This window comes from Pelmatolapia mariae, linkage group LG15, assembly GCF_036321145.2.
Source record: "Pelmatolapia mariae isolate MD_Pm_ZW linkage group LG15, Pm_UMD_F_2, whole genome shotgun sequence".
Lineage (NCBI taxonomy): Eukaryota > Metazoa > Chordata > Actinopteri > Cichliformes > Cichlidae > Pelmatolapia > Pelmatolapia mariae.
Window position 1 is genome coordinate 28,350,144 of NC_086240.1, and position 20,229 is coordinate 28,370,372.

The 20,229-nt window shown below is 47.6% G+C and overlaps 1 protein-coding gene across 4 annotated transcripts; it reads left to right on the plus strand.

Annotated features, from left to right (window-relative positions):
• The first annotated feature begins 604 nt into the window (after positions 1 to 604).
• cep170bb (centrosomal protein 170Bb) lies at positions 605 to 20,099 on the plus strand. Of its 4 annotated transcripts, XM_063496319.2 has the most exons (20): positions 605 to 718; positions 2,096 to 2,233; positions 2,377 to 2,466; positions 2,733 to 2,811; positions 2,964 to 3,022; positions 3,268 to 3,385; positions 3,751 to 3,852; positions 3,975 to 4,487; positions 4,768 to 5,846; positions 6,288 to 6,464; positions 6,654 to 6,771; positions 7,060 to 8,784; positions 11,128 to 11,371; positions 11,465 to 11,621; positions 11,862 to 11,903; positions 13,041 to 13,178; positions 14,192 to 14,280; positions 14,670 to 14,763; positions 14,853 to 14,904; positions 17,191 to 20,099. In XM_063496319.2, exons 2-20 carry the CDS (start codon positions 2,129 to 2,131, stop codon positions 17,373 to 17,375), a joined length of 5,166 nt encoding a protein of 1,721 aa, XP_063352389.1. In that variant the 5' UTR covers positions 605 to 718; positions 2,096 to 2,128; the 3' UTR covers positions 17,376 to 20,099. The 4 variants fall into 4 exon arrangements, with proteins under 4 accessions (XP_063352389.1, XP_063352391.1, XP_063352390.1 ...); XM_063496321.2 differs by lacking the exon at positions 13,041 to 13,178 and having other exon boundaries at positions 614 to 718; XM_063496320.2 differs by lacking the exon at positions 11,862 to 11,903 and having other exon boundaries at positions 614 to 718.
• The last annotated feature ends 130 nt before the right edge of the window (positions 20,100 to 20,229 follow it).

A 20,229-nucleotide genomic window follows, 5' to 3' on the forward strand; every position in this document is an offset into this window, starting at 1 on the left:
CGTGCTAAAGTCTTACAGTATATCAAAGGGACTCCGAGCTGCTCTCCGGTTTAAGTCTTGCTGGATCATGCAGGTCTGACGTGCCACTTACACAGCCATTCGAGTCAGTCAGTGCACCGCTGGGTTGGCTCAGCACACACCATCCCTACCGGCACAATCTGCAGAATCCTGCCTACCACGTGACTTTAGCCAGCAGGTGAACCACTGGTTCATTTTAATCAATGACTAGTTTTGTGTGAACAAAAACAACATGAAAATTCAGTCTGACTCACCGAAACTACAACATAGCGCCTCTGAGTCTAACCTCTGACCACTGCCAAGCCAGCTGTATGATAACAGAGCTCCACAGCGCCCTCTGCTGTGGCAGTACCAGGTAATGTGACAGCCAGCCCCAGTGTACCTGCCTCAGACTCTGTCGGTGCTGCAGTGGACTGTAATATTCTATTTTTTCTAATAAAACCTGTTCGAACCTCACTGGGCATATTATCAGGTGCGGACTTTTATTGTGAAGGTCCCGGCAGCTCTTCCGGTGCGGTGGTCGCTCTCGCGGTGCGTGTTGACGCAGCGGGTGCGTCAGGAGGAGATGCTGTAGAGCATCATCGGAGCCGAGCCGCTCCAGTCCGTCCGAGTCCGGCTAACGGGACCCGCTCATGCTTTGCCCGCCCCGCACGCCAGCCCCGGATCCAAGAAGCGGAGAGCAGCCGGGAAGAGGCCGGAGGTAAGAGAGGAGGAGGGGGGAGGGCAGGGCGTGGAGGAGGAGAGCCTGTCTGTCATCTGTCTGTAACTCCCCCACCCCCCCCTTCACACACACACCCACACGTCCGTCGGTCTGTCGGAACCGGACAGGAGGAGCCGCTCCAGGCAGCAGCCGCCGAGAGGCGCTGAGGCCTGGAGAGATGCTGCTGAAGAGCCGCTCCTCTCCTCCAGCATCAGTTCAGTGTGTGTGTGTATGTGGTTGTCTGTGTGTATGTATGTATGTGCGTCTGAGTGTGTATTGTGCACACTTGTCCACATCATGAGCAGCACTGAGTTTTCTTCACTGGTTCTATGCCGTGATGAAGAACAGGAAGATCCCCCCTCCCTTCCCCAGACTTTTTACCTATGGAACCCTTTGGAGTGAGCTGTCCAATCACCTCTGACCTCCTGAGAAGGGCAGAGCTTCACAGCAGAGCTCCAGAGTGGATGTGAAGTCTCAGTGACTGATGGAGGAGCTGATCTACTCCATGTTTTGCCTGTGTGTCAGCCTCTGATTGGACAGAGCGTCTGTGGTGCTGCTGTCTGTGCTGCAGAGGAGCTTCATCTATCCTTCAGCTGTGTCTGTGAGAGCTCCTGCATACAAAACCCAGTGCTCAAACTCCAAACTCTCACTTCATCTGTTCCTGTGGTTCACACAAAAGTATTGACAGTACTGATGATACTGCAGTATATGTGCAGAAAAACACTAAAGCAGTGAAGTTTTTATGTCAGTGACTCTCACCTGTGCAAGAGTGTGTGTGTGAGATCATGTGGTCATTTGACCGTTGGATATTTCCTGTTAGAAATAGGAAATATCTTTAACCCGTTCCCAGGAAACAGAATAATCTCTGAGCCGTTATTTCAAAATAAAAGTTTTTGTAAAGCGCTCGTGTTTTATTTTCTGCTGGTCAGCGAGGACTGACCCGTTTTTATTTTTTATTTTTTCTGTTGCTTTAGTTCAACGTTTAATTCTAAAGATGAAATGAACAGTTGATCTGCTCATGCTCTGTGTTTTTAATAAATATCACATATGTGACTGCATGACCCCGTTTCTGTGCTGAGCCTCTGCAATCAGAGCACTGTGAATAAAAATGTCTGTAGTTCATTCAGTGCTTGAATGAAGTTGAAGGTGTTTGAACCTCAGACTCAGGCTGGTGTGGACAACCTACAGGTTCTTTTGGACCTGACTACACACCTGCAGGTGCCTCGGCTGTCAGGATTCAAACACACACAAATCAGTAAGAGCAGGATCGTCTGAAATTACTCATTTCTTCTGATTAAATATTAAAAATCTGTCATGGTGGCACAACAGGCCCGAACAACCCCACCTGCATCACCTGGCTTTGTCTTCATTTCCCAGGATGCTCTGGGGTTTCTCTGCAGGCCTGTGAAGATGAGTGTGACATCATGGTTCCTGGTAAGCAGTTCGGGGACTCGACACCGCCTCCCCCGAGAGATGATCTTTGTGGGCCGAGAGGACTGCGAGCTGATGCTTCAGGTGAGGCTGACCTGTGCAGGTGTTTGGGTTAGTAGAAATTGCCTCCCTCTAGGTTGGTCTGAAAAAGGAAGTTGTAATGGTGTCTTGTTTGAGTCGCAGTGAAAATAAGGAGAAAGAGTTGTATGTGTGTGTGTGTGTCTCAGTCTCGCAGTGTGGACAAACAGCACGCTGTCATCAACTACAACCCGACCACTGATGAACACCTGGTGAAGGACCTGGGCAGCCTCAATGGGGTGAGCCATACACAACATATCAGTACATTATCATAGGTATCCACCAATCAGCAGCAAACACAGGTGGGGGGTGGTGATGTCTAAGGTCACAGGTCACAGTACAAAGATTTTTTTTATTTATTAACTTTAAAAAAAATTAATTCCACTTTAATTTAAATAGGCAAGAACTGTAAAATCACAAAAGAGTGAAAACCTTCAGAGTGGACTTCATCATCATAATCAGAAAGTTTCGCCTGGATGTTTGTTTGTTTGTTTGTTTCCTGCAGACGTTTGTAAACGACCTGCGGATTCCTGATCAGACCTACATCACCCTCAAACTGTCCGACATCATCCGCTTCGGATATGATATCCTTCAGACGCACACACTCACTGTTTGTGGGCGTGCCTGTGCGCGTGTCTGTGTTTCTGTGCATGTACATGTGTGTGTGTGTGTGTAGATGTCTCTGTTTGTGTGTGTGTGTGTGATAATTTTTATATTTTTCTGAGCTGTTGTTCACATTCTCACGTCTACGTTCTGGAGAAAAGTCAACACAAAGTCCCAGAGGAGGCCCTAAAGGTTGGTGTGTGTGGGTGTGTGTTTTCTAGTGTACAAATTACTGCATAGAGGGTGTTATTTAATTTCCTTGTTTAACTGCATTTAGTTTGCATTTCCAAAACTACTCAGAGTATCATGAATTTCTCATAACTACACACAGCATGTACAGTACTGTGAGTAAATGCAGTACCGTGAGCACATGCAGTACCGTGAGTACATGCAGTTTGCAGTACCTTGAGTACGTTTGCCTCGTTCTTCTGTTTCAGCATGAGAAGTACAGCAGTCAGCTGCAGATGAGCCTAAAGCCTTCAGAGGGGAAGAAGAGCGACGTGGACGAGCAGGCGAGAGGCGAGAAAGCGCAGAGTACCAAGAGCCTCACACAGGGTAAAAATAATACAGCAACAGTACTGGCAATAAATATACTGTGTAAAAAATGTACTCCTAACAATACTGGGCGTAATACAAGCAATAACACAAAATTTTGACATCACACAGGGTCAAAAATATACTGCACTGTACAAAACATATTATAATACAAAACCCTGGTGGAGGGTTAAAAAGTACTGGATCAGGTGTCTGGCCGCTGTGTGTTCCTGTACGCAGACGATGTGTCGCTGTTTGTTCTGTATGTATTTTTTACTGTAAATCTGCTCGTTCAGGAAAATGTTTTAATAACGAACCAGAAGTTCACGCTCCTCTGGACACTTTGATTGGTCGTCACATTCACCTATCACACGTTTCTGTGACAGAGGCGCCGGTGTGTCGGCCCACTCCTTTGTATGGCCAGCCTTCCTGGTGGGGAGAGGAGGATTATGGGAGTAAAGTCCAAACCAGCGATGAGCCACATTCAGGTACGCACACCTTAATAAAGTGGAGGAGTGCAGTAAACTGGTGCTGTATAAATAAAGCTAAATTGAGCTGATGGTGCGTTATTGATGATGTTGGTGAGATGTCGTCTCTTTGTCTCTGTCAGATGTTCAGAAAGATGCTCCGTCTGCGGATCCAGAATTTTCTGCATCGCTGTCAGACTGTCAGGCAAAGTCCGCCTTCCCTTCGTACCACCGTGAGCCGAGCTATTTTGAGATCCCCACCAAGGACTTCCAGCACCCTAAATCCTCAGGGGCGGAGCTCCATGAGATTCCCACCAAGGACACTGACACGCCCCTGGCCCCACCCTCACCTCCCACTCCGACTCCACCTGTCGTTCAGAGCCACGCCTCCTTTACCATTGAGTTTGATGATTGCATGCCTGGGAAGATCAAGATTAAAGACCACATCACCAAGTTCTCCACTCGCCAGAGGAAGCCGCAGGCTACACCCACCAAGACAGCCATCATGGCCACACCTGCAGAGGTAATGTCAGCAGAGAGCAAGGTGGCTGACTGGCTGGTCCACAGTGATGTAAGCATGATGAAGAGACGTCCGCCGTCTGAAGACGTTTACAGCACCAAGAGTGACCTCGCCATGAACATCAAGACCCTGAAAGGTCAGAGTTGCACCTGTGTTCCGGACCATACCTGTGTTTGTCATTCACAGGTAATCGGGGTTTATGCTTCCTGCTGGTGATAAAACCTGTCCACCACTTCATTGTTAACAATTTATTGACACACGGTCCCTGAATCTTCTGATATTTCTCTGATTTTACTGAACCCCACTAAACTTCTGTCTTCGTTTGAGGCTATCAAAGCTTCAGTCATACACTTGTGACCATTGAGCTTCAAAGTTCAAAAGCTAGCACTCACTGACGTCTTTATTCCTGTCTTTAGGTCACCACCATGAGGATGGGACCCAGAGTGACTCAGAGGACCCAGTTCTCAAAGGAAGGAGTAAATCCCACCACTCAGTCCGCACTGAGCACTCTATGCAATCAGAGCTGTCCCAGGCGTCGCAGCAGGCCATCCAATCAGGCCAGTCCATCCATAGTCAGCTACACCAACCACTGCAGTATGCTCCACCCAGACCGGCCTCTGCCTCACCCGTGGCCCCTGAGAGGCCCCTGTCCCAGAGCCCTCCTAAAGCTCCATCACCCACCGAATTTCCCAAACAGGGGCCCCCCGAGCACCTCACTCAGCAAGCTTTCATCATTGAGTTCTTTGATGACAACCCACGCAAGAAGCGCTCTCAGTCCTTCACCCACAACCCCGCCCATGCTGACTCGTACTCCACACTCAGAGCCAAGTTGGAGCGGCGGAAAGGCGGCGAGAGGCCGGCATCTGTGCACGGCCACATCCCTCCCACACAGCAGGTGACGGTTCCTCTGAAGGGTCAGAGCCATGGCGGCCCTCAGAGGTCAAGCTCTCTGAAGAGAGAAAAGAATGAGGGGGAGGCGGCTTCGTCGGCTTCCTCGTCTCGCTCCTCATCGGGCATCATCATCCGACCTTTCGGCAGCGTTGGGAAGAAGTCAAAGCTCGCCCAGGAGTTTGCTGCTGAATTCCTGAAGGATTCGGGTCGTAATGACTCCTCCCCAACCAGGGATAAGACATCTCCTCCACCAATGTCTGCACCTCCTGTGATGGTGTCGCCTCATCATACAAGGATCCCCTCCACACAAGAACCTCCAGCTCCATCTTCTGTCTCCTACCCTGCCTCCCCATTACAGCCTCCAGCAATCTCAAAGACCCCAGTCCCAGTCAACATTCCAGGCCCAGCTGCCGCTCCGGTCCATCCGTCTGGACCTCCCTTCTCCCCCATGTTGCCCATGGCTGTCCGTGGAGCAGATGTCAAAGGTACCCAGAGGATGGCCAGGAACGAGGAAGACGACAGCTTGAGCGATGCTGGGACCTACACCATCGAGACGGAGTCGCAGGACAAAGAGGTGGAAGAGGCTCGTAACATGATCGATCAGGTGAAGTCCCAGTGAAAACACAGTAAGAATAAGATCTTTTTGATAGTGGTGGGGTGAGGCAGCATTCATTGTTCCTGCTGCTCGTGAAAGGGTGTCTTTAAGTGGTGGTGAGTGCAGGAAAGCTGCAGCACATCACACGTGCTGTGCCTTATGATTCTTCAGCAGGGATGTGGGCTTTGATAAAATAACACGTCTTATGTGCTGTTGTATTCAAACCCTTGTGTCATTGCTGATTATCTCACTTTTGTTGTCTCGTCTTCACTGAATCTTCCAGATAGAAAAATGTTTATGAAATTAGAAATGATCCTAGAGTATCTGGAAGTATTCTGATGTTGCCTATCTAAACAGTATCTCTTAGTGATGCACTGACCCTTGTATCCTTCCTATTTCTTCCTGTTTGTTTTTTCTGCCCGTCCTCATGCATTCCCTGTGCTCTGACAGGTGTTTGGTGTCCTCGATTCTCCAGAGTACAGTGGTGTGAACACAGGTGTGTATAGACCTGTGATAAATGATGGAAAGGATGAGCACGCTAACCTGCCTAGTGATGGTAGCACTGTGGACTCATTGCATGGCTTTATCCCATCTTCTATCAGCGGCCCTTCAACAGGCCCCATACAGGTAAAAAAAAAAAAGTGAAAATTTTGAAGTACAACCTGGAGAAATACCTTTGTAGCACATTGTGATCCCAGTGCCTGCAGAACCATGTTGTTATTCCCTATTTCTCCTCGTGATATGGATGTAAATGTTGACGTTTGTTTCCACTGATCTTCCTGAAAATGGTGTTGGTCATCATATTTTGTTCTGCAGGTTCCAGCTGCTCATGCTGCAGGTCTGGAAGGCCCTAAGTGGGTTTCACGTTGGGCCAGTCTAGCAGACAGCTACGCCGAACCTGGTTCCACTCCACCTCAAGGAGAATGTCTAGAAGGTGAGGTTTGTTAAAAATACCTTAAACATGTTTAAAGAGCACAGAACCGCTGTTATCTCAGCTTTATGTTTATGGACCTCCAAATGTGATTCCGTTTGTCTACTTGGAGTCCTGAATTTATCAGTAATTTGCAGTTTTGTAAAGGAACAGTAAATGTATCTATACACAGTTCAGAGCAATGGACCCATGGTCTAATTTTTACTCCGCTTATTGTTTTGAAACTAAAGTAGTTACGCAACATTAAAGCAACTCATATGAAAAGCTGGCGTGACTAAACCTGTGTTGCAGATTCACGTCTCATGAGCCCTTCAATGGGAAACTACAGCTACGACAACTCTGAGTCAGAGTCCAGCAACAGCTCCAGGACAAGAAGGCTGCTGCCCCAAGTGCCTCCAGAAAAGCTGGACGGTGTCACCCCAAGCATCATGATTCGCCATGAATCTTACCAAAGCCAGGAACCTCTGGACAGAGCCTCTGGTCCCTCCCACTCAGTTGACTCCACCCAGCGCCTGTCTGTTCAGGATGATGTGGACCCAGACAGCCTGAGTGATGCCAGTCGCTCAGATGATGGACCTGTTCAAGAGAAGATGAGGACGAATCAGGTCAAGACTGCATTTGTATCTCCAGGGATCACTGGTCCTCAGCTTAGAGGTCAGGAGAAAGTGCCTCCATCCTCCAAATCCACCTGCTTCTACATTGGTTCAGAAGACCATCCCAGCAAACCTGAGCAAGCCCAGAGCCCAGTACAGTCTGAGAAGACAAGAGACCTCCCAGCAAAAACTCCCCCTACCACTGTCCTGATCCGACATCTGAGTGGACACGAACCCAAGAGGACGGGAGTCAAACCCAATAGCTCTGCTCCAAACCTCCAAACACAGGACAAAGATTCAGTACCAACCAAAGACAGTTGCACATCATCCTTCATCCGTCAGGAGAGTTTCACCAAAGACCAGCCCAGTGACACTGTCCAGATGAAGAAGCTTCCCCACATCTCCAGCCACCCATCCATCAGAGACATGGAGCAGAGGCGGGAGAACATCCAGGACGCACAGTCCTTCCTTCAGGAAGGAACTCTATCCTCTCTGGATGCCAAGTTCCCCTCCTCTGGTTCAGGTCGCAGCTCAAAGAAGGAGGGTTCGTCCAGCCACATGGACGACTCCCTATCTGGTGAGTCAGATGTGGACACAGCTAGCACGGTGAGTCAAGTGAGTAGCAAAAACACTCCAGTCAGCTCAACTTCTAAAAAGCGTCCTCCCATCAGCAGCCTTCAAAAGGAGAGGTCCTCTTCTAGTCCATCCATCCAAGAGAAGGGACAGCAGCTCAGCGCCCGTGAGCGACTTTCTGAGAAACGCCGAAACCAGATCACTGCCAATGCAGCAAATAAGGCAGAGGCAGCGAAGCGCTTCCAGATGCGCCGCAGTGCCGGGAATCGTGGCTCTCTGGATCTGTCTGAAGGCCAGCAGGGGTCTGGTCCGCAGTGGACCGAAACCCCATCATCTGATCACGAAACGTCCCGTCCATCCAGCCGCAGCAAAAAACTCATTGCCCCTCTTCAGAAAGAAGACAACGGTAAGACGCCCAGGACGGCGACCCAGCAGGTTCTGACACGTTCCAACAGCCTGTCAGCGCCACGGCCGACCCGAGCCTCAATGCTGCGGCGGGCACGTCTGGGTGAAGCTTCAGATAACGAAGGTGCGGAGACTGACCGAGGCTCTCAGAATTCTGACCATATCGTTGCGGCGCACAAAGTGTCCACCGAGGGGAAGAAGCTGTCCAGGCTGGACATCTTAGCGATGCCCAGGAAGAGGACCGGCTCCTTCACCAACCCCAGCGATACCGAGGCATCCTCCACAGGACGGCCCACTTTCTCCAACCGGAACACAGAGGCTGTTGTCAGCACCAGGAAGACATCGGTGGGTGACAACCGGCAGGCAGCTAGCAGAGGAGGCGGAGCTCCAGTGAAGCAACCTCTGACACGTACCCGTTCGAGCGGAGCCAAGTACACCGGCAGTGGTGAGTTACTCCTTACTGACCCTGAATATGGGGGGTTCCTGATGTTTCAGTCAGAGTTGTTCCTCCTGAGTTGTTCCAGGATGAGAGACAGAGGTCGAGTCTGCCGTCACTCAGTCTAATTGCATAAATCATAGGTGTTTCAGTTGCTCCATCATTCTCCAACAGGTGAGGACTGGTCAGTTTGAATTTTTTGGCCTTTTATTATGGAATGATAATCATGTCATGATAAATGCATGAGCCAAAAAATTATTCTGAGAAAATAATTTCATTTCGCTGGTGCAATTAAATTCCTCATGCATAAATTCAACAACCTGTGTGTGTAAGTCCCAGAACTCCGAGAAGCAATTGCTTATGCCGGCCTATCAAGGTACTAACCGCAAGTCCAATGTGTCCCAGGAGTGAGTGTTGGATAAAAAAAAGTCTGTTTACTAGAATTAACTTTATTGTGCAAACCCGAGTTTGTCAAAAGCTAGAGCGAGCAGCCTCAGCTGACTGGTGTGAAACAGCAAACAGATGATTCAAAGGAATCAGGACAAATGTGAGGAAATCGGGAAAACACATCCTCATCGCGGTCTCACTTTTTGAGCTTCACGATGAGCTGAATTGTTTGAGTCGTATCATTGTCGCATCTTTACCTTTACAACATAAAGTGCTTCCAGGTAGAGCAGGGTGATATGACCAAAAATATTTATCACGATATACATTTGAAAATTTGCGATAACGATATAACTGGCAATATAATTGACACTAGACAAAATACTTTACAACTCCACAACTTTATTCGTGCAAAAAAAAAATCAATGTATTTTCACTTAAACAAGCAGCTGTTTTTTTTTTGTTTTTTTTATATGCATTAGTTATATAAAAATTTAACAGTGCAAATGCAAATTCCTTGCTGACAGTTTAACCAAAAGGCATTTCCAGTGGAAATTGGCCGACATATCCTCAGCATAACCATGTATAATATCCACAAAACTTAAAAAGAAGTTATACACACACAATACGGTAATATTATGTTGTAGCACAGTACGTATCACTCCGCAAGGCTCCTGTCTACGATAGCCGTAATGCTCCAACAATCCATCAAGCGGTGCGGCTTCGTAGCTTAGCAAAGTCGTACTAAAACATCTGACAGATTTTCGAGCGCCGTGTACCACATAAAATTGTTTCGAGGTCAGTAAACACAACCAGAATTCATACATAAGGCACACGGTATTATAAGGGGCACTGTCAATTTTCAGAAAAATCAAAGGATTGATTTTAAGTGTGCCGTATTTTCCAAAAAACACGGTAATAATGACGGCCCGCTAGCATGCTCTACCAAAAATAGTGCTTTGTTGTGTATCTGACGGATGAAAGCTAAACCAGTTCCACACCACTGAAGTTGCAGCATTTTTACAAACCAATTCTGGTTCATCCGTTTCATTCAACGATCCGCTTTCGCCCTTCTCATTCTCCGTCGCCGCCATGCTTTTTCCGCCATGTGCGTATGAAAACAAAGGCACTGCGCATGCGCGTTTTACCCATATTCTATCGCGATATTTCATTTTCTTATCGTTGCCCAACATTATACCGTTATTACTGTGAATGGTATGATATGGCCCAGCCCTACTTCCAGGCCATGTAAATAAAATTGAATTCAGTGGAATCATGGTAAAAAGCACTTAAACTGCCCCACCCTCCATGAGGACAGACTCTCTGGTGGGATCTGCTGACCTTTGCTGTCATTGGAAATCTCATCAGATTTCTGATGCTGCTGAGTCTGTTTGTATTACCGTGGAAACAGCATCAGCTCCCTTGTTATGAACAGGAATTAGGACACAAACCCAGATACCAGCTGCAGCCCAGAGCTTCGCCCTACAGACACTTTAATCTGATGTCCTGTCACATTCACAGCCATCCAAACATGCTTACCAACGCTCTAAGGTCATCATCATCAGTGGCAGCCACGGCTGCGGCTGCCACTGATGATGGCAAAACCTAACGCTGTGTAGAGTTAGACAGAAGCTCTGGATGGATGATGAACAGCGCCTTTGTGCAGCTGCTGTGGTGATTCGGCACAATATAAAATAGTATTGAAGTGAATTGAATAATTTCGTTTTTTGGCCCTTGATCACAAAGAGCTGAGATGGGAGGGTCAGGGTGATGACTGATGAAGGCTCACAAGGATCAGATGTCAAACTTCACCTGAGATGTCAAACTTCACCTGAGAGTCTTAGGTTTCTGCCTGAATGTTGGCATAGCGGTGCTCTCTGGAAGTCATGGTTGGCTCTTATCTTAACCTCGTGTTAAACAGAATCTCGTAGTTGAGGTTCGCAGTTTCTCACGACCGGCTGTTCTCAGGTTCCCGTCGCAGACAGAAGGGCTCGGACTTCTCCTCTTCCTCTGATGAAGAATACGAGACGAGTGGCAGTATCTCCAGAGCCAAACGCTCCTCCCATCCTTCCACCTCTGACCAGACGCCACACAGCCACCGTACACCCGCCACCAGGACCAAGTCCGTCTCCCTGGAAACGGAGGAGGATGAGGATCAGAATGACGTTGACCCGTACCAGAACTGGTCCACGCACAGCGCTGAGATCGCCAAGTAAAAGCACCGTCACATGTTAACACGTGTGCCACGGTAAGGTGATGTCACTCACGTCTCTATGGTGATCATGTGTTTGCGTTTACCCTGCAGGCTCAGTCAGGACCTGGCTAAAGACTTGGCCATCCTGGCGAAGGAAATCCACGATGTCGCCGGGGATGGGGACTTGCCGAGCTCTGGCATGGGCACCACCACGTCTCCCAGCTCGCTGCCCAACACGCCAGCCTCCACCATCTCCGCCAGGGAGGAGGTGGGCCACAAAAATCCCTCATAACACTCTCACTGCACACAGGCCATAGAATGACTAGCAGGCGGCAGTGTGGGCAGGGTTAGCAGCAGGTGTTGTGTTGCAGTGTCTCCAGGTCTTGTTTATTAGCTCAGCAGAGGTCAGTGCGAGCTCCAGTGTTCCCAGTTCAGATGCTGGTCTGACTGGGAGGAAAAGCCTTCGTCATGCTTCGACTCATTGTTCATTTCTCTGTTCTGCTCGCAGACGCCATCCTGTCCATACTTATGGGGGGTCCGACCATCTCAGGTGTCTGACTCATCTCTCCACGTGCCCTGTGATTGGTTCCCCTGCCATCACTGATCCTAACACTCCCTTCTCATTGGTGTTGGATTATGTTGAAGCACATTTGATTTGTTTTATTTATGTTTTGAAAGATTACTGATAATAAACTGCTGAGGCGGTGCCGAACAAACCCGAGCTGGAACAAGTGCCCAGGTGTGTCAGAGCGAGGACTCGAAGCCCCCCCGAGGGTCTGCCGAGAGCAAACAGCTCTATAAAGAATATGACCTGAGGCCAGGTGACAGGTGGCTTCACCTGTGCTACTTCACACTCCCTACATGAGAATAAAAACGTCTCACAGCTTGGCACGCTTCTTTGGATTCTATGGTTTAACAGTGGCAACCAAACAGCCTGTAGGGCCCTAACTGCCACCTTTTGGCAGACGTAACACATTACACCCTCCAGGTGCCAATAAAAACAAGATCAGAGGTCACGACCCCTGTAGTGTAAGCCTGTTCTCTCACTTTTCACAGCCACCACATTTAAGGCTTTATTGTGTTTTCTATCGGCTGTTTCACAGATTTGCGAGATACTCCACCTGTAGTCCTCTGCGGAAAGGAGCTAATGACAAACCACAGAGTGTGAATCAGAGAAAGCAGTTCTTCATCACAGAGAACAAATTTCCACAGCATACCATCGGGTGGCTCCATCTGACACGCCCTCATAAACAGACGAATAAAACCCTGATGCTCTGAAGTTCGTACCTGTCTCAAACAGAGTCCGTCCCCTCTCAGGTGGCTGAATCAGATGTAAGAACCTGAACCTGCCCCGATTGTGTCGGTTCCCGCTCGGTGTTGTTTGGCACTCACTCAGTGGTTTTGATGATAATTGCGTCCATCGGCCTCCACCGTGAATGAACTGGCGTTACTGGTTTTGGAACAGTTCGTGAAGCCGTGGCTGGTGCCCAGTAGGGTTCTCCTGCCCTCCTTTACCTCCCCGTGGTTGTTACGCTCTGTCTCCCAGCAGCACTGAAATTCACTGCGCACGCTGTTGCCTCCACCATTGCAGCTGCATGTTGACTTGGTGCATGCGTTCACAGAGCACCGCCATCACTGTCTAGCTGGTTTCATCACCGGAGTCAGACTCCTTTTATTCTCTTTCCAGCTGGTCCAGCGTATCCCTGAGGCCAGTTTAAACTACCAGAAGGTTCCTCCAGGTTCTGCTGCTGTCTCGGAACTGGACGCAAATATGAATGAGCCAGAGACCGGTTCTAAGCAACGGCGTCCGTGGAACCGCGAAGAGGTCACTGTCTAATCCCTCTGAGGCTACGTTCACACTGCAGCTTGTAGCGCCACGGTCATGTTCATGTGTAATTAACAGACCAGTTAACTCCAAGGTGTGTGTGTGTGTGTGTGACCCATCGCACTGACCATCGTCACACCCAGATTTAGCTTTGTTTTAGCTGGGACTAATAACCACTAAAGTGATTGTAATATTTAGGTTTTGATTAGTGCTATCAGTGTTAATCTTGTTAAAATGACGAGCTAACGTGTTAGCGCGGTTAGCTCGTTAATGCGTTAGCGCTGTCCGGCCTCACGCACAGGGGGATTTGCGTTAACTTGCTAACGAAGATTTGCCGCGTTAATGTGGTTATGGCGTTAACGTCATTTTAACAAGATTAAGGCTGACAGCACTAGTTTTAATATTTTGGTCTGCTTACTTCAGGAGGAATTGTGACTGTGGTACACCGCAGCTTGAAACATGGACGTGCATGCTGTGACACTTCCTGTAGTGACCATATTTGGATGGGACGGTGGTGCTCCAAGTGATCTGCTATCAGGTGTTATTTAGGGGAAATTATCAGCATCAGGCTGTAAATGTGTTTGTTTTAACACAGAATCCATAAAGACTGACTCAGTGCTGCCTGTGCTGGACGTCAGAGGAACTCCAGCTTCATTTCTCAGCCCTGGCAGGTGCGTCAGGCTGAGGACTCTAGCTGTGCTATATGCTCAGATAGCATCACCTAGAGGCTGCAGGGATCATTACAGCTCGCACCATGCAAAGGTCAGACTGAAGCAGGGCTCTAGACAAAGGCACTTTTATTCATTGTTTCAAGACTAGAATATGATGCAAAAGTAATGAAACCCTACAGAGCTGCCGTGTGAACATAGCCAGTATGATCATTACCATGACTACAACTGCTGCAGTTAGTTTTGGTGTGCTGGGAAATCAGGATGTAACCTGCTGGAGCCACGTGACGGGTGCAACGCTGGCTTCATCTCCTGCCCTCTGCATGTCCCTCTGAACTCTTTCAGGTGATTCTGGACAACCTGATGCTGAATCCAGTGTCTCAGCTGTCTCAGGCCATCCGGGAGAACACAGAGCAGCTGGCCGAAAAAATGAAGTAAGGAAGCATTGACACCCCGAGGCTGTAGCAGCTCAAACCTGAGAAATGTTGGGGATGCTTAAAAGGATCCCTTTTCATCAATATCTTTTTAGTTTGAACAGAAATAACCACCTCCTCCCATTCAACACATGTTTACCCAAACCATTCAGTCCAAGTGCAGCCTCTCTTTGGGGGAACAGCTAGTTTCCCCTCATAGTGAGACAAAGATTTAAACTTCAGACCACAGATGTAAAACGAGGATGATTTCTTTGGTTCACTTCACTTGCTATCAGGCTTATTAGGGGTTCAGGTCTCAAGTCCGGTTCGGTATAGTAAGGGGCACTTTTGGGAACTGTACGCTGTGGTTTCTGAGTGCTGGCGCTGACTCGACAGTGTCTTCCTCTCAGAGTTTTGTTCCAGAACAAGGCTGAGGTCTGGGAGGAGATTGAGGCAAAGATCAATACTGAAAATGAAGTCCCCATCCTGAAGACCTCCAACAAGGTTCATCTCCATATTTTTTGGCTGATTTAAACAGCACAAAAGCAACTTCACAGAACATCTGGAAACCTGTTTTCTGCTTCCTGTTGCAGGAAATTACCTCCATTTTGAAAGAGCTGAGGAGAGTTCAGAGGCAGCTTGAAGGTAAGTTCAGGTTTGGATTTGTGTGTTTTGTCCAGTTTGAGTCTGTCGAATCCAAAAACAGTTCAGGGACAGGGTTTTTTAAACTTCTAATGAAACCACAAGAAAAAGACAAAGAAGTTCCAGAACTGCCTAATAATTGAGCTGATGAACAGTGCTCAACAAATTTATTACACCACACAGTGTAAGATTTATGGCACAGCTGCCCTAATTAACAGTATTATTTATCATGTTTTATGTTTTTCTAATGGTTAATCCACCACTATGCTCATTTAACTGAAGTGATTTCAGTGCTAAAATATCATTACTGTGTCTGACTCAGCAGAACATATAGTAAAGCAAAATTATTGGGTTTTTTTTAATTAGGATACCAAATTATAGATATTTACAGAAAATCAGTTTTAGTGGTTGAATGTTGTGCTTGAATCATTCCTGTGTGTGTGAATTCAGTTTATCTACCTCATAACTATTAAACGGCCCTCATCATTGTGGTTTTCAGTTGAATTGAACTTTTAACTGTGGTTCTTTTTAATGTTCTCTTTGTGTCCAGCACTTTCCTGAGAGTACAGTGCTCAGCATAAATGAGTACACCCCACTACATTTGTCAGAAAACCTTTAGTTTCCTTTCAGAATCAACATTTTCTATGAGATACTATACTACAAAATACTCCCACAAATGTGGGCCATTGATTGCAAACCAGATTTGCTTATTTGCACACAGAAAAAAGTGATTTTCCATAAAAGGTTCATTCAAGCCCATGTCGCAAAAATGGGGACACCCCAATTATAGTCTTAGGAGAAAAGCCACACTTAAGACTACAAAATTCGAATTAACAGGCATTCAAGCACAGGTGAGTCTAATGATTCATTTAAGAGGTGTCCAGCAGACAGGTGACTATAAAAGAGTATTACTTAACAAAGAAAAGCCCTTCCCATTTCATGCTGTCAGCAATGGCTCCACATGGAAGAAAAATGTCACAAAATCTGAGAAAGGAAATCATTTCTTTACACAAAAAAAGGTGAAGATCAGAAAAGCTTTACATATCAGCCAAAATACTGTAGCAAAAGTGATCCAAAAATTTAAGAAAGATGGAAGTGCAACCATTGTACAGAGACGTCCAGGCCATCCACGGAAGTTAACATCTCGACAGGAGCGTCTTCTGATGAGAAGGGTTGAAGAAAATCGCCATGCAAGTTCACTGCAGTTAGCTAAAGCAGTAGAAAGCCAAACTGGAGTGACCGTTTCCCGTGACACCATACGGCGCACGCTGCAGAGGAATGGCATGCATGGGTATCGTCCACGAAGGAAGCCTCTCCTAAAGCCCATGCACAAAAAAGCACACCTAGAATTTTCTAGGGCCCATGCTGAAAAAGATGAAGACTACTGGGACTCTATAATCTGGAGTGATGAGACAAAGATCAGTTTTTGGAACTAATGGTTTCAAAACTGTATGGCGTCGTAAAGGTGAAGATTTCAAAGAGAAATGCATGGTGCCTACAGTGAAACATGGTGGTGGCAATGTCCTTATGTGGGGCTGCATGAGTGCTGCTGGTGTTGGGGAGCTGCATTTCATTGATGGTATCATGAACTCAACAATGTACTGCTCTATACTGAAGGAGAAGATGCTGCCATCATTGCGTGCACTTGGTCGTCGTGCACCTTTCCAACACGACAATGATCCAAAACACACATCTAAAGCTACTGTTGCATTTCTGAAGAAGAACAGGGTGAAGGTGATAGAATGGCCAAGTATGTCTCCTGATCTGAACCCAATCGAACACCTGTGGGGTATTCTGAAGCGACAAGTTTAGCACCACTCTCCGTCCAGCATCCAGGCTCTAAAAGAGGTTATTCTTGAAGACTGGAAAAAGATAGATGTTGCAATATGTCGCCAACTTGTTCATACCATGCCTAGAAGACTTGGTGCTGTCCTTGAAAATCACAGTGGTCATACAAAATACTAGATGTAGTAGTTTTTGTTGCGGGGTCTATTCATTTTTGCTTTAACCAATTTGAGTAAAACCGAAGATTTTGTGATCAAAGTTATATTATTAACCTTATTTTCATGTTATGGAGTTAAACAAGTGTTCAATAAAACTCAGCCTTGTGAAAATTTGGGAAATTGTTCTTTTGTTCATTGAGCTACTGATTAAATTCGTACTTTTTAAAGGGGGTGTACTCATTTATGCTGAGCACTGTACATCTTATAAATCATCTCAGACTCTATCTGAAGTAGACTTATTGGCCCTGGTGTGTTATTTAATATTCTTGTAATGTTCTTGTGATAGTTATAAACACGATCGTGGAGCCTGGTGGTGGTCTTCAGGCAGCAGCCAGTGCAGCATCCCTCAGTCAGACTCGACCGTCCACAAGGGAGAAGAAACCCAGCACCAAACACCGCGGAGCCCCCAACACCAACGAAAGCAGCAAACGACCGCCTCGTGGACCCGATGGGGCCCACAACATGGCCTGAGCTGGCCACTGTAGCACCTCTGGAAAGTAACTGTGCATCCACCAGTCCCTGCCTCTGACTGTAACACCCAGATCCACAACTCAGTGCTGACTTCAGCTGTAAATGTGTGGTTGGAGGCTGGTGTGGGTTTGTGGCGGGCCTGTTTGAGGTCTGCCTCTAACTTATCATCCATTCGCAGCAAGAATGGATATTTACAAAGCTTCTGACAAATGCCGTGCGTCAGTGGAATTTTTGGTCTGAATTTATTGGTTTCCAACCCAAAACTGTCAGAGCGATGTGATGAGGTGATGATCTCGGTGTCCCACAAGTCATAGCTGTGAACTTTCAAGGATGCAAATTTTAAGTGAAATGCTGCCGTGGACCAGAACCACATGCATCGTTTCTAGCAGACTCCTCTCACATGAATCCTTGTCTGTAAATACTGTGGCTGTGAACAGACCTCAAACACGGCCCTTCCCTGTCTGCAGGGAGCAGTTCGGTCTTGCTCCTTCCGGCTGTTACCGTGACGACCCGTCTCCGGTGTGTGTTTGTTAGGGTGGAAGAGCTGCGGCGTGTGGATGCACTGAAACTGTCCAGAACTAACTCTCATTCGTGGTCAGTGTATGTCTGTAGAACTGCTTCCACTTTGCACAAGCTCAGCAAACGTAGTCAAAGCTCCAAAATGAAGCAGCCGCTCGCGCCACCGTAGTACGTGGATGATGTACAAACATATACCGATAAACTTTGTGCTTTGATAATCTGTTGTTGCGTTGCATTTGAACAGATAGATTGTGTTGCTGTTTTCATGTCTGTATTTATGAAGAGAAAGCTGTAGCTTCTTGTGGGCTGTGCAGACAGGAAACGGAACCCTGAGCTCAGCTGTAGAAGAAAAAACGATGCAATGTTGTGTTTCCTGAATGTTTGGGTGCCCCACTGCCTGTCCCGACACGCTCAGCCTCATTTCCTTTTGCCATCTTGCCGTAATTGTGCATTAGCTTTGAAGCTGCGTCAGGTTGTGCTGAATGATCAGACTTGTGCTGGTCCCTGAACGCATCGCCTTTCTACCTAAAATGAAAGAAACGCGATGACCGGACTCGGCTCTGTTTGGCACGCTGGTTTCTGATAGAAAGGCCTGCCCCTTAACACAGTTCAGGGTCATGTGAAACAAAGGAACGCTGAGGTGTTCTCCACAAGTTCTGCCTCTCTTCATTATTACTCCTCATGTGTTCCTGGTAATGAAATGAGCTGTAAGGCTGACACGCAGAGCCGTAATCGCAGACCGCAGACGTCTGTGGAAACAAAGCTGCAGCTCTGATCAGAACAAGCCGCCATCCATTTGCCCCATCCTGATCTGTGAGGGCTCAGAGAGTCCAGTTTGGCAGCGTTATGTCATGAGCACAGGCTGTATTCCTGATGATGAAGTGTGGACTCATCAGCTGAGAAAAAACTCGACATTGAAGTTTTTTTCTTTTCAAAGCTGCTCTGTCAGAGAAGCTGCAGACTCTGTTCTGGAGTTCAGGACTGACACTCTCCGACTGATGAGCAGCTCGTGTCCTTTATCTCCTCGCTTCAGCTGACTCTGCTTGCTGAGTTCTGCTCGTCTGTGAGCAGCATGAGCTGCGGGATCAGGCTCACCTGTGATACATCTGTGTGTTGTGGACTTGAGTGTGTAACTCCATTCATCTGGAGTGTTTCTGATCTTTGAATTTCTTGTAAATTTCTTGTTCGGCTGCGTTAGAAAAGTTTATATGAAGAAAGTATTTAGAGTTTTACCTGTGAGAGCACTGCCTGCTCTCAGAGAGGCGGAGGATGGCACGTGTGTGTGTTTGTGTTTTCGTTTAGGCGTCTGTGTGGATAGAAGCAGGTTGTTGAGCGCGCTCAGTGAAATCCCCATAGCTCCACAGGAGGAAGTTTGCTGTGTGAAGACATCATCAGTGGGCGGGGCACACACGGCATGCCAGGAGTTCGTTTGCGTTGAGAGGACAGCAGACCCAGCCAATCAACTGCCAGCTGCAACTCTCAGGACTAGTGCAGGCGAGTGGCAGGCAGGTGATGTATTAGACGGGTCTGTGTGGGTCCAGGATTTATCCAGCCGCAGAGCTGTCCAGCACCTCTTCAGGAGGGATTTGCCCCAACACGCCGTTAGTGGGCGTGGTCTGTAGAGAAGGTGAACAGTTTAAGCTAGGCTCACATCACCTTGTGAGCTAGGAGAGCCGAGAAAAAGAGGACTTCACTGAATCTGCTGGAATGTGTGTGTCTGAAGAAGCTGGACTTTTATTTTGTAAGGTGCATGTTTCCTGTAGCTTGCGGCAGGTGAGAGTTTGAGGCTGGGTCACCAAATGTGCACTTTTTCATTGCCGAACGCCTGTGAGGGCAGCTGGAGCTGAGCTTCGTTTGCTCGTGGTGTTTTGGCGCAGCCTTCCAGAATGTACCGATTCATCGCCGCCCACAGCAGACACCTGATTGGCCATTGCTGTGATGATGTAACTGCTGCTGCTACAGGTCATTTGGGCTACCTGCCTTTGTGTTTTACTTTCATTACAGTGCATGCGGCTGAGAAGCAGCCAGGCTGTAGAAACGTGTGCTCACGTCTAATCACATGTCTAACGGTCCTGCGGCCGTCCACGGCCTTTCTGTCCACATATCCGAAGCGTCACGCCTTCATCATGACGGGATTTCTTTTATCACCATGTCATTTGTAATAAACTGATCTCATGCAGATGTCTGGGCCTCTGTGGTTTTTCAGTGCTGTAAAAATTGAAATGAAAATAAAAACCAGAACCTTAGACGGCCTGTGCTCGATGTGTGGCTGAGGTCAAAGGTGATCGTGCCCAGAGGACGTGGCATCGCAGGAGCAGTTTCATCACAACACGTG

What these genes read in the sequence shown, in the direction of transcription:
- cep170bb (XM_063496319.2), top strand. Translation starts at nt 2,129, where the DNA reads ATGAGTGTGACATCATGGTTCCTGGTAAGCAGTTCGGGGACTCGACAC. An exon ending in CATCATCCGCTTCGGATATG is followed by an intron (nt 2,812 to 2,963) that starts ATATCCTTCAGA and finishes GCTGTTGTTCAC; the next exon opens with ATTCTCACGTCTACGTTCTG. An exon ending in TACCAAGAGCCTCACACAGG is followed by an intron (nt 3,386 to 3,750) that starts GTAAAAATAATA and finishes TTTCTGTGACAG; the next exon opens with AGGCGCCGGTGTGTCGGCCC.